We start from the raw sequence: 13551 nt of genomic DNA, 5'->3' as shown, positions 1-13551 counted from the left end.
TCAGCACTGCATACTTTCATAAATCGTTTACAAGTAGGACCTTCAGCTGAATGAATGAGGCTAGTGATGTGTTACGCAATATCAGCACTGCATACTTTCATAAATCGGTTTACAAGTAGGACCTTCAGCTGAATGAATGAGGCTAGTGCTGTGTTACGCAATATCAGCACTGCATACTTTCATAAATCGTTTACAAGTAGGACCTTCAGCTGAATGAATGAGGCTAGTGATGTGTTACGCAATATCAGCACTGCGTACTTTCATAAATCGTTTACAAGTAGGACCTTCAGCTGAATGAATGAGGCTAGTGCTGTGTTACGCAATATCAGCACTGCATACTTTCATAAATCGTTTACAAGTAGGACCTTCAGCTGAATGAATGAGGCTAGTGATGTGTTACGCAATATCAGCACTGCATACTTTCATAAATCGTTTACAAGTAGGACCTTCAGCTGAATGAATGAGGCTAGTGATGTGTTACGCAATATCAGCACTGCATACTTGCATAAATCGTTTACAAGTAGGACCTTCAGCTGAATGAATGAGGCTAGTGATGTGTTACGCAATATCAGCACTGCGTACTTTCATAAATCGTTTACAAATATCACCTACTCATAAATCAATGAACCTAGTGATGTGTTACGCAATATCAGCGCTGCATAATTGCATAAATCGTTTACAAATATCACCTCCATCTAAATGAATGAGGCTAGTGCTGTGTTGCGCAATATCAGCACTGCATACTTGCATAAATCGTTTACAAATATAACTTACTTCTGAATGAATGAGGCTAGAGATGTGTTACGCAATATCAGCACTGCATTCTTGCATAAACCGTTTTTCAAATATAACTTACTTCTGAATGATTGAGGCTAGTGTTATGTTACGCAATATCAGCACTGCGTAATTGCATAAATCGTTTACAAGTAGGACCTTCAGCTGAATGAATGAACCTAGTGATGTGTTACGAAATAGAGGCGATGTTTGACGTAGCCACAGCTAATAAAATTACAAAACACTCACAAAAATCTCATTACGCTGCATAAATATCTCGAAACAAATTATTTAATATTTTTGTTTCTAATTAAAATTTATAAACCTGATATATCTAGCGAAGCCATAGTTTTATTAATTTCACATTCTTTTCATTTTCCCACAATTTAATAAAATATTATATAATTATAAATATAACTGAGCTAATTTCAATCCAACTCGTACTTCAATATAATCGAATAAGTAATTTCATTGTCAAAATTTGTACTAACAGTCAGGGACACGAGAATTCCCCATGACACTATTGTAGTAGATTGATAGTTTAGGTAAATTATTAGTGAAAACCATCTAATTGAAAATTAATTAAGTTACGAAAAATATTGATTTCTTTGTTCAAATACTAAACATTTTGAAATGAACATGACTACATGTAGCATTTCAGATTATTTTACAAATAGAAATTGCAGTGCACATCATAAATTTAAACAAAAATACTTAGATTATTATGGTCATGTTATATCCAGAGTGAAGCCAGTAATAAAGAAATATATTTGTATGTAAATAAGCGTTTATACTCATTAAAATATTATCCTTTTTGCATGTACTTTAATAAACTGATACAACCAATTATTCAAGGACCTGACAGAACTTAACGGGTGTGTTATCAAAGAGAAGCACGGACTGCAGTTCTTCCAAGAGAGTTATGAGTCAAGGTTTCAAGTCTCTAGTACCCTTCTATCAAGAGTTATATTGCAGACAGACACACAGTCTGATAAACGGACTACCCTTTGACCCCAAAATCTCTTCAGTTCTTCCCAGAGAGTTATGAATCAAGTTTCAAGTCTCTAGTGCCCTACTATCAAGAGTTATATTGCAGACAGACACACAGTCTGATACACGGACTACCCTTTGACCTTTGACCCCAAAATCTCTTCAGTTCTTCCAAGAGAGTTATGAATCAAGTTTCAAGTCTCTAGTGCCCTTCTATCAAGAGTTATATTGCAGACAGACACACAGTCTGATAAACGGACTACCCTTTGACCTTTCACCCCAAAATCTCTTCAGTTATTCCAAGAGAGTTAAGAATCAAGTTTCAAGTCTCTAGTGCTCTTCTATCAAGAGTTATATTGCAGACAGACACACAGTCTGATAAACGGACTACCCTTTGACCTTTCACCCCAAAATCTCTTCAGTTATTCCAAGAGAGTTATGAATCAAGTTTCAAGTCTCTAGTGCCCTTCTATCAAGATTTATATTGCAGACAGACACACAGTCTGATAAACGGACTACCCTTTGACCTTTCACCCCAAAATCTCTTCAGTTATTCCAAGAGAGTTAAGAATCAAGTTTCAAGTCTCTAGTGCCCTTCTATCAAGAGTTATATTGCAGACAGACACACAGTCTGATAAACGGACTACCCTTTGACCTTTCACCCCAAAATCTCTTCAGTTCTTCCAAGAGAGTTATGAATCAAGTTACAAGTCTCTAGTGCCCTTCTATCAAGAGTTATATTGCAGACAGACACACAGTCTGATAAACGGACTACCCTTTGACCTTTCACCCCAAAATCTCTTCAGTTCTTCCAAGAGAGTTATGAATCAAGTTTCAAGTCTCTAGTGCCCTTCTATCAAGAGTTATATTGCAGACAGACACACAGTCTGATAAACGGACTACCCTTTGACCTTTCACCCCAAAATCTCTTCAGTTCTTCCAAGAGAGTTATGAATCAAGTTTCAAGTCTCTAGTGCTCTTCTATCAAGAGTTATATTGCAGACGTACAGACAGTCAGACAGACGGGCTATCTTTTCACTTCAAAATAAACTTTGTGCCCAGACTTAATCTACAAGTATTTAAGTTACTCAGCTATATCAAGGGTTATCGCATAAGCGGACATATACATGGACCACTGCACTATTTTAAAAAGGCCCTGTCCGGTTCTTAATAAAAATATTATTTTATAATTTTACAGTCTGTGGAAGAGTTTCAATTGTCGGTTTCAGCATTTATTTTGTATTACTGTAATCACATTTAGCTTAGATTCAAGGATTAATAAAAATTCTATGAAAAAGAAAATTTCTTGAGGAACGAGTAATATTCTTAAGAAGTAATAAGATTCCCAGATGAGTGGGTCCTGAATGGCAGCTACGGGTGAGAAGCTTGTCAAAACACCCCCTCCCCCTCACCACCCCCCTCACATCGCCTTTCACTCACCGTCGTCCTACAGCGCGGTGAGTACTTACTTAATTGAGCCACTTATACCAGTACACCCCTGGCTGGGTTTGTTGTTCTCTGGCTCGAACCTATTTCAGTTTGTTCTTCTCTGTAAAATCTCAGCAACTCATTAACATTGCAGTGCTCTCTGATAACTGCGTCGTATTACTCAATTGTACTATCTCAATTTCTTAACAAGAGTTATGTCGTTGGAGATGGTATTTCTGACTCGCTAAAAACTTTGTTTTAATTACGACCAACCGACTTTAAAAAGTACCAAAATGTAAAAATATACTGATTTACACTATATTTATTGTTACTAATACATATATACTAAAGATACTATTTTATTCTATAACTCCTAACAATTCTTTTTTTAAACAATAATATACATTTTCCCGCGTTCCAGAACAGGACAATTTGTGAAGATTAACAAGTCAACAAGTTCGTATAAAACCCGTGCTGTATTGCACATCGAATTTAAGCTCAATAAAACCATGCTTGAGCTATGTTAAAGTCCTTTTTGTTATATTGTCGTTGAAATTAGTACATAACATAAGTTATACATTTCTATGTTTGGTTCAACACTAGATAGCCTTGTCTCGTTTAATTATGCCAAAAATGAACTAATTAATTGTTACAGGCAAGGAAAACGTATAAACAAACGCTTGTATTGTAATAAATATAATTTCAATAAAGAATGAATCATATTTACTGTGCCGGGACTCGAACCCGAATCTCTCACCTGACCTAAAAGTTCAGTTAACTAAGGGATAACATTTGACAAAGGGTAAATTTGACCAGGTTAAATTAACAGAATATTTGGTTAACCAAGGCATTACGTTTAACTTAGTACAAATTGACTGAGGAACTACTCTGGTCAACTGGTCCTGGCTTACCAGGAAACTCAAATTATTAGAGAGTTGAGGGAACATGCGAGTAAAGTTAGTGAGAGGATAAGTTTGGCACGAGGTTACGTTGAGGCATTTAATTGACCAGGTGGTTAAATTAGGACATTTAATTGACCAGGTAGTTAAATTGAGACATTTAATTGACCGGATGGCTAAATTGAGACATTTAATCGACCAGGCGGTTAAATTGAGACATTTAATTGACCAGGTGGTTAAATTGAGACATTTAATTGACCAGGTGGTTAAGTTGAGCGAATTTCATTGACCAGGTGTTTACGTTGAGATATTTATTTGATTAGGTGGTTAAATTGAGACATTTAATTGACAAGGTGGTTAAATTGAGACATTTAATTGACCGGGTGGTTAAATTGAAGCATTTAATTGACCGGGTGGTTACATTGAGGCATTTAATTGACCGGGTGGTTAAATTGAGGCTTTAATCAATCAGGTGTTAAAATTATAAGGATCATACAGTTCCATATTAGTTGGCTGAAAATTACGTAAATCTGATCAAAGGGTTAAGTTAAAAAAGTGTTACATTGACAAGGAGTTGCATATCTTTCAGGGTCGTGTCTACAAGGGTTTTTATAAAATTTATCAGAGGATTATTAGTAGATAAGATATATCAGTATGTTATCCATTTGTTTAGTTCACTAAAGTATTTAACTGCGGTATTTAGTTTAAGTTTATAAAATTATCAAATCAAAGTTGACCGATGTGTTGGGTTGACTAAGAAAAATCGGGCAGCTATGGATTTACGTTTACAAAATAGGTTATTTACATTAAACATTTAAATTTACCAAAGAGGGGAAGGTGGTTTTGTGGATGGATTTAATGAAGGTTATGTAAACCAGTCCTTTATATTCATCAGAAAGTATTATGGGTTTATATGTTTTTCTAACGTCGATAAGCTGTTATTATAGACAATGTTTGTATGCAGCATGAGACATTTTTTAAACAAGCTGTTGTACAGAACTTCACGTATTGTTAATTAATAAAGGTTCAAACTTGTTCATACATACGCTTCGTTTTAATATTACTCAATTGTAGCAAGGACACATTTCATAGCAAAAAGCTCTAATTCGAATTCTTGAAATAAAACTTTCGCCGGATGTTTTAAAAGTGCTGGTAAAGTAAATGTAATGAATATTTTATGTTGAAGCTCACAAACGGAATCTTTTACCTTCAGTGAAATGTACTTAGGGCGATTTGCCTTTGATGTTCTGTTTTATGCAAAATATCTCGATTATGTCATCTCATTTATTAAAGTTTGGTTTGGAGCGAATAAGTTATTCTCTGATTTATTTATTTTGAAAATATTATAAAAAACATTTCATAACTTTAAGTACAGCGTTTTGTGTTGCTGGATGTCGGGTGAGTAATGGTTTTTTGCAACCTGGGCGAGAATGTTAAACTAAGGAGTTATTGTACGAGATTTAAACACTTTGGATTTTTTATAAAAGATGTTTGCAAATTCTTAAATTTGTTTTGTTGAAGTACAAACATCATTTTGGTTGCTATTTGGATATTATTACCGTACACGCTGTATCTACGAGAGCTGACAAATATACATAATTTGTACAATTATAATTTACATTAATGGATCTAAGAGCAGCATATTGTCGGAGTTTAAGTTCACTAAAGAGCTGACTGCAATCTGCTTTATGAAAACAGAGAAATAAAACTGATTTGAAACCAGAAATTCCTTCATATAACAGGAAAGGATACAAAGTTAATATTAATGAATGAGGAAAACCGTCTGATTCGCAGCTACAAATAAGACATTAACTGAAACATACAGAAGCCGGGTAAATTTAATCAGCTGATTTCTACTTTGAAGCAATTTCCGAGTTGACTTGCTTATAAGATTTAAACTTGGATTAATTTGAAAAGTTGACATAGAGTTGCATTCTAGATTAAGTTGAGCAAACAGTACTATTTGAATGTGTATTTGAAACTACACTGTATTTAATTGCAATTGCATTTTAAAGACATAACGGATCTACGGAATGAGGCAAAAATACTGTGGGATATGTAAATTAGAATAAATATTTTACTATATTATAATTTCTTGGAACTACATCTTATACAAAACCTTACTGAGTGAGATAAAGTAGTTTACGAGTATGTTTGTAAATCGCCTATTCAGTTATTACTTCTTACCACAGTACTGATGCCAAAGATCTCGGATGATTGAGGAACCCACCGCCTAGTTGAGAATCAGCTGTGTTACAGTGCGGTGCCTCGCGTGCCAGCCGGCAGTAAGGTTAACACATTTCCGCAGCTCAAAGCCCCGAGAGTGTATCGAGAAAGTAGCGCTGGGGCAGGCGCTGGGGCAGGGGCTGGGGCAGGTTGGCGTGCCCCTGTACTAGGCCCGCCCATCTATCTGTATGCCAGAGACGTTTCTTTCGCCCACTTGGGACCTCTAATATTAACCCCAGCTTCCTACTGCAGTCCCTTAAGTGAACATTAAGAGACTGTGGGGCTGCTATAATCGTGTTCCACAATTGCCTCTACTTTCACTTGTACAATTCAATACTGTCACTTGTTTACCGTTGGCGGAGAACTTAAATGCCATGTAACATTAAAATTGTAATAAATTAAGTCTTTGTATCACATTTTCTATATTTTTATTACGTACGATTTCGAGCCTGGGTTGTTACAAAAACTGATTTAATGTATTTAGGCCTGAGACATACTGTTTAAACTTCTCATCGGTATGGAAGATAACTTTCTTGCGATACAATTAGTATTAAAATTATTAATTGATATAAATTTACATTATTATAAATAATACAGCCTGGCATACAATTATATATCTCATACAAAAATAAATTTATAAGGTTAGTTTTATCATACTTTACGCACAGTTGTGTTTTATTTTCACTGTACTGTTCCAAATTAATTGTCACTTGTAAGATCGACAAGTGGCAGATAATAATATGCGGGTAATTGTTCAAAAAGTAAACTAATCCAAACACTTTTTTGTCATAAATTTTATAACGTTTTGTAAATTTACTTGGCTCTTTAGATTAATTTATTCGTCTTTTACAATCGTTTCAAATACTATCGCTAATATATCATATCCGTAGAAAACTGTAATATTACCGGATATGATAATCAGCTGAGTATTTTTCCTAATTCCATATTTAAACTTTTAGTAAGAGACAATATATTTACTAGAGCTCATAGAGTGTTTGACTCGTACTCCACAATCAATTTTCCCCTTTCCCTTCTATAGTTCAATATTAACTGTCAGTCGTCCATCGGGTGTGTATGTGTGGAGAATTGTAATACTGTACGAGATTAAAATTGTAATAAACCAAAATAACAACAAACATATTTGTTTCAACACTACGTACATTAAGAAAAGCTGTGTGAGGTAGTTTGTCTTTCACAATGGCTTTTACATTGTGAAAAGCCATAAATAATTACTATCGTGCGTAATATAATACAATTTTCCCTAACAAACGTGTTTCTTTATAAAAGTTTAAAATATTTATTCAATTTAAGAAACTGTGTAGGAAAGGTTTTTCGCCTTTCATAATATTTGTGTTTCCATTCATTCGTTCAGTTCAAAACTAACTGTCATTTGCCAAATACCATCATATCAGTAAACAAGTAAAATTGTACTTTAAAATTATTCTAACTTTTTAATCAACTTGACATTTATCCTTATATTTGTCATAGTGTCATTCTGTAACTTTCAGACGTTATGTGGAATTGTTGAATCGTCTTCTCTATATTTTAATTCTATGCTTAAAAATAACTGTTATTCGAATAATTACAGTGTAAAATATCATCCTGTACAGTGTTACAATATTAACCGCAGATATTCCTCTCTAAATTTTCTTGTCTTTTGTTAAACTTTAGACAGTCTTAAACAATCTAAATACAACATTAGTTTCTCTCTGAGAACAATGTTCAAGACGAACCGTTTCTCCTCTTCTATGTAGATTTTCATGTCTCAAGTCTTTCAGAAGATAACTGCGCGCAATTTTATCTGTTTACCTCGGTTTATTTTTGGACTACTGTATTATAAATTGTTATCTTTGTTCTATCACTTTTTTACATTCAAGATAGACTATTGCATCTTGTATAAATGTGCGCGCCAGTAAAACTTGCTAATTAGTATAAATTTATTTGGATTTTATGTAAGGAAAACTAAACTTTTCAGCGGTCAATATTTACATAATTATCTCACAATGAGTAGAAACCGGTATTATTAACGGACTATTTTTTAATTAATTTACAAAATTATCTCACAATGAGTATATCAGTATTACTACAGGACTATTCTTTAATTTACATAATTATCTCCTAATGAGTAGATATCAGTATTATTACAGGACAATTTTTTAATTTATGAAACTGTTCAAGCTTTTAAACTTTCCAACCTCTGCGTAGTTTTATCGCCCCCCGTTATATATCCGCATCGCGTATGTAGACCCACGATGGGTTTCATCTCGTAATGTATTGCTTTAATTATGAGTTTTACAAAAACAAACGATTGAATATTCATGAAATGTGCAGTCGAGCCCGCGGTTGCCTCGCCCCCAGCCTCTACAGTTTTAATGAAAATATTTCATGTATTCAAAATTGTTAGGGCGGAGTTTGTTTCTAAATCCAGTCCCGCTACCCTGTTCGATCAAAATTACGATAGTAACTCTCGCAATGTTGTACAAAAACGTTACATAAAAAAACTATGTACATTTATAAATTTGAAGCCTTTTCATCTTCTTAATATTCCATGTTTCATGTTCTAACTGGGAAATAATCGTATCAGACAAATAAATATTTTAGAAGTAGCTTTACTTCGACTATCCGTGGCTGCAACATAAACAATGTTAATTCTTTAGGATTACGCGACCTATATCATGACTATTATCAGAAGTTTCCGATTCAAACTCATCGAACACAATTAAAGTATTGAAATATGTTGCCCTCTCTGTGAACTGCCGTGCTCAGACAACATATGTTGGACAAAAAGAGTTTGTTGACTTTACAGCGTGGCTGATATATTTAAAGAATTAAATGGTATTTGTTATGTTTCTGAGTGTTGTAAACCGGTAAACCTTACTGATAGTAATAAATAAACACACAACGTTTATAATCTAGAACTCTAGCCCGAAATCATTTATCACGTTCCTACAGGGTTAATGGATAAGCTTATTTCTTACGATATGATGTTAATTGACTGATCAAAACGAGGATTTGAATCAAATTTACTATTTTTTTCTTGAAGATTTAAAATATTTCTATTTGGCGAGTATAACATAATTATAATGTAGCAGGATAAAGGTCTGCAGCATGGATTAGGACCTGTTATGTAGAGGTGACAGACCTGAAAGACAGCGTGGTGAGGGGTCGGTAGGACTTGTGACTACGAGGGTCGCTGAGCGCGGTGCCCCAGAAGTCGTTGGCCAGCAGTTGTCCCAGGCCGGAGCTGCCGAGTACGTCCGGGTTACGAGAGACTGCCACAACATCGTCGTGCACGAACTCGCCGTACAGGGAGTTGGAGTAGCACGCGATGGCCAGACCCACCACTGCGAGGTACGGTGCCACCATCACTGACTGAGCGTCGCGACGGCACTGCACCGGCTCTGCCCGGCGTCGTGGCGCATGTGGGACCACCCCCGCCTCACCCCCTGACCTTGACACACAGCGGCTCTCGCTCTCGGGACAGACATGCTTACAATCGATCGTAAAGTTGGAACTCACAGATTCCCATATTATTACTATACAAATGTATATATATATATATATATATATATATATATATATATATATATATATATATATATATACATTTAAATATGGTTATACAACGAGTAGACTTACTATATATACGCACTACCAGCCACCTGGAGCTTTTGCACGCAATTTCGTAGGTTTTGCACCTGTACGAGTACTCCTGGTTCGAGTGACATGTGACAGTGGTTTCTGACGCCAATGTGCCACGATCAAGAACATACATCAAAAGTGTATATTTATGGCCATTTAAATGTATTAGTATTTTTTGTTCCAAAGTATTTTTCCTTGTGTTCCAATCAAGAAAATATTAGGAAACAGATTAGAAAACCCTACTTCTTTTAAAAGAAAACTAAGATGGGGTTTTAAACAGTCTTTAAATGTATAGTAAAATTTAGATAGTTACTTCGTATTTTATATCTAATACATAATATTTGCTTAAAACGTACAGTGAAAAGTACATTAACAATGACACTGCGAGTATTCTCGTGTTTTTCCTTCATAAACTCAAAAAATGGTGGTAGTATTTTAGAACATTTAGAGTTTAGGAGTTAGTAGAACATGTACCGAATGACGATAACACAAGGGGGTGGTGACTTCTGAGGTCGTAGTAATAAATACTCGAATTGCAAAGTTTACTTATAAGTTCAATTTAATTAAAGAAACTTACAAGCACCACTTTTAGTTGGTAAATTAAATGTATACCTTGCCACGTTGCTGCCAATTAGAGTACACGAACTAAAAATGTATATCTGATAGGTGGGCCTAAAATATCCAATGTTCTATGGAATTATGCCTACGATATTTTACTTTATCTTTAAAACTTAAAGATTTAACTTCCCTTCGCAATATGTAGACTCACAACCCGGGCGTCGGCGTCTTGGCACGAGACATTGAAGCTGTAGTCTAAGAACGGTTATTTCTAGTCGGTAATTACTAGAAGAGGAGTAGAAGTTATGAAAGTGGTAGCCATCTACTCAAATAATACGTGAGCTCGCGGACATAGCGCGCGAGGTGAAAACGGTCACGTAGTTGGGCTGCTACGAAGGGTTACAATAAAATATTCATACGCGTGCCAATTAGGTAGTTAGTCCGTCGATAATATAGTTCCGGAACATTGGATAAAAATAATATTAAGTTGTACTGGCTAACTAGGTTGTGAAATGTTACATTATATAAAATGGAACTAACTAACGGTACAAACATTAATTCAAAAGCACTTTCGAGATTAAAGACAGAGAGGTCAACATGATGTTGACACGGCGGACCAACAGATGACTCGTGCCTAGAAGAACATTAGAGTGACCAGTAGAGGGCTGAGATTGAGATTGAGACGCTAATACCAAGGATGTATTTTTGTTGGTGGCATTAGAGGGCCTAGTCTCTTGAGACGGCTTTGTTTGAAAATGTAACGAACTGTGGTGATGTTGTCACAAGTTGAACACGTTAACTAGAATTTACACTGTTTAAGATTATAATTTCCTGAACACAAGACACAGCGTTGATATATTTTTACAAGTTGTTGTCGTTTTTCAGGAGTTTTGGTCTTAAACGCTTGACAATTATAGATTTTGTGGTCATTATCCCCACAGACAAAACATGGGTGTTTAGAACAAGTGGGTGTAGAATGTTGAGCTACATGTTTGTTCCCTGAGTGCCATTTTCTGGGGGAGAGCTTCGCGTTGTTTGTCAATTTTGATGCAAATGGTTGGTTATATTGAGACTTCATAGAGCTTGAAGTGTGGTACTAACTAACATTCTCAAAATTAGAGCATTTTTCGTTAAAAGAATTTATTATATCTTGAATATCAGGCACAGCAACTGAACTTAAGTCCAACCAAGGTAAGCTTCCTCATGTTTTACTATAAGCCCGAATATTTAGCTATGAACTAAAAAGATTTTTTGGAAAATAAGCATTTTTTTGATTTAATACTTTTTATCTTTGTAAAAATAATCCATAGTTTTTTAAAATTTTTCTTATTCATTCCAGGTAATAGGTTTTCTCAAGGCTCTCAAAATAGGTGTTTCTTTCAGTAATGACTTCTTCATCCGATCCAAATCTTCTGCCGCCCAGCCATTTCTGTAGGTTTTGGAAACAGGAAATAATCGCAGGGGACAAGATCTGGAGAGTATGCTGGATGGGGTAGCAGTTCGTAGCCCAATTCATGGATTTGTGCCATCGTGACTAGACAGCGTACTTTGTCTTGACGGAGCTGCACTTTCTTCTTTGTCAAATGCGACGCTAATGGATGTGAATGACACCGCGTGCATCCCAAAAAAACTGTGGCTACGGCCTTGTTGTCTGACAGACTCAATTTGCATTCTTTGGTCCACGTTCACCCCGAGCAATCCACTGTTTTGACTGTTCCTTGGTTCCTAGCGTGTTATGATGGATCCATGTGTCGTCCACAGTTACAAAACTGCGCCAAAACTTGAAGTAGTGACGCGGTTGCGCTTATGGTCGAGTGTGAGCAATTGCGGTACCTATCTCGCTGAGAGTGTTATCATGTCCAATATTCGTGGGAAATGTTATATACCCATTCAGTTGATACACCTACAGCATGAGCCAACTCACGCACTTTCATTCTCTGATGGTCCAATAGGATTCAGTGGATTTTATCTACGATTTCCGGCGTGATCACTACCTCTGGGTGACTTGAACGTTCAGCATCACTAGTGCTGGTACGACCACAACGGAACTCTGTAAACCACTTCTTAATCATTAGAATTGAAGGTTCCGAGTCCCCGTAGTATTTATCAACCCTTTCCTTTGTCTTAGCGATGGAGTTTTTACGTAAAAAGTAATGTTTAATCAACACACAAAATTCACTTTTTTCCATTTTCGTGAAAATTCACGAGGTTCGAACAGCTATCAAACACCAACTGCACGACGCAGCTTTCTCAAAATTAGAAGGTAGTCCTCTGATATATCACTGTTGCATTTAAAATAATTGCGCGGGAAATTCAAAAGGTCACTGACTTATCAAACCGCTCTCGTATTTAATAGTAACGTTCAATTAATACACTCTCCAGGGTTTACACTGTAACACTACAGGTTTTCTGTATTAATTCCTTATAGATAGAGGAGGTTAAATACATATTCAACTCCTAATGCACAACCAAAGTCAAGCTGCCGCCCTATTTGCGATCAGCGTGAGTATGTGCATGTATATATTAATTTGTAAAGTCACATCATTAACCACCCTCAATACATAATGATTTCACATCGTGTGTGAGTTCTATGAGTCAATAGGTGGAGAGAGATTGCAACATCTTGCAACTCATAATCTCTGATCAAAGTTAATATATCACAAGTTGTGTGGTGTTTGAGATAATAGTGCCTCATCTTAAATCGACTTAAGAAGCATCACATAACGTAATAGACGTACTCGTACACGTGTTGCACAAACAATTTTGCTATCTCAAATTCTTGCTAGAAATGACATGTATAATGTTCTTAAAGAAACAAATATTTATATGACACCTTTAATTATATATTATGATACTCAATTGGTATTTCAACACTTTTATTGCTGCTGACTACGGAAACCGAATACAAACCTGTTACAAATATGATAGTGTTACCGAATAAACAGGATTGTTATAATATTTGTCGTTTTGGCTTATAGGGCCGGATTGCTTGTTCTTAATGAGCATATTTGTTATTATATTTTTATAAGCTTGA

The 13551-nt window shown here is 35.6% G+C and overlaps 1 protein-coding gene across 1 annotated transcript in view; it reads right to left on the bottom strand.

The window, feature by feature from the left end:
• The window catches only part of LOC124358564 (protein O-mannosyl-transferase TMTC1-like), a 492179-nt gene extending 479590 nt beyond the window's left edge, over positions 1 to 12589 (bottom strand). Inside the window, exons 1-2 of the mRNA XM_046810866.1 lie at positions 12512 to 12589; positions 9460 to 9791 (exon numbers count right to left, since the gene is read on the bottom strand). Of these exons, the coding sequence (XP_046666822.1) occupies positions 9460 to 9791; positions 12512 to 12589 (410 nt within the window). The remainder of the gene's footprint in view (positions 1 to 9459; positions 9792 to 12511) is intronic.
• Positions 12590 to 13551: the final 962 nt, after the last annotated feature.

The sequence above is a fragment of the Homalodisca vitripennis genome, chromosome 3 (assembly GCF_021130785.1).
Source record: "Homalodisca vitripennis isolate AUS2020 chromosome 3, UT_GWSS_2.1, whole genome shotgun sequence".
NCBI lineage: Eukaryota > Metazoa > Arthropoda > Insecta > Hemiptera > Cicadellidae > Homalodisca > Homalodisca vitripennis.
This window is presented reverse-complemented; position numbering and strand designations above follow the sequence as displayed.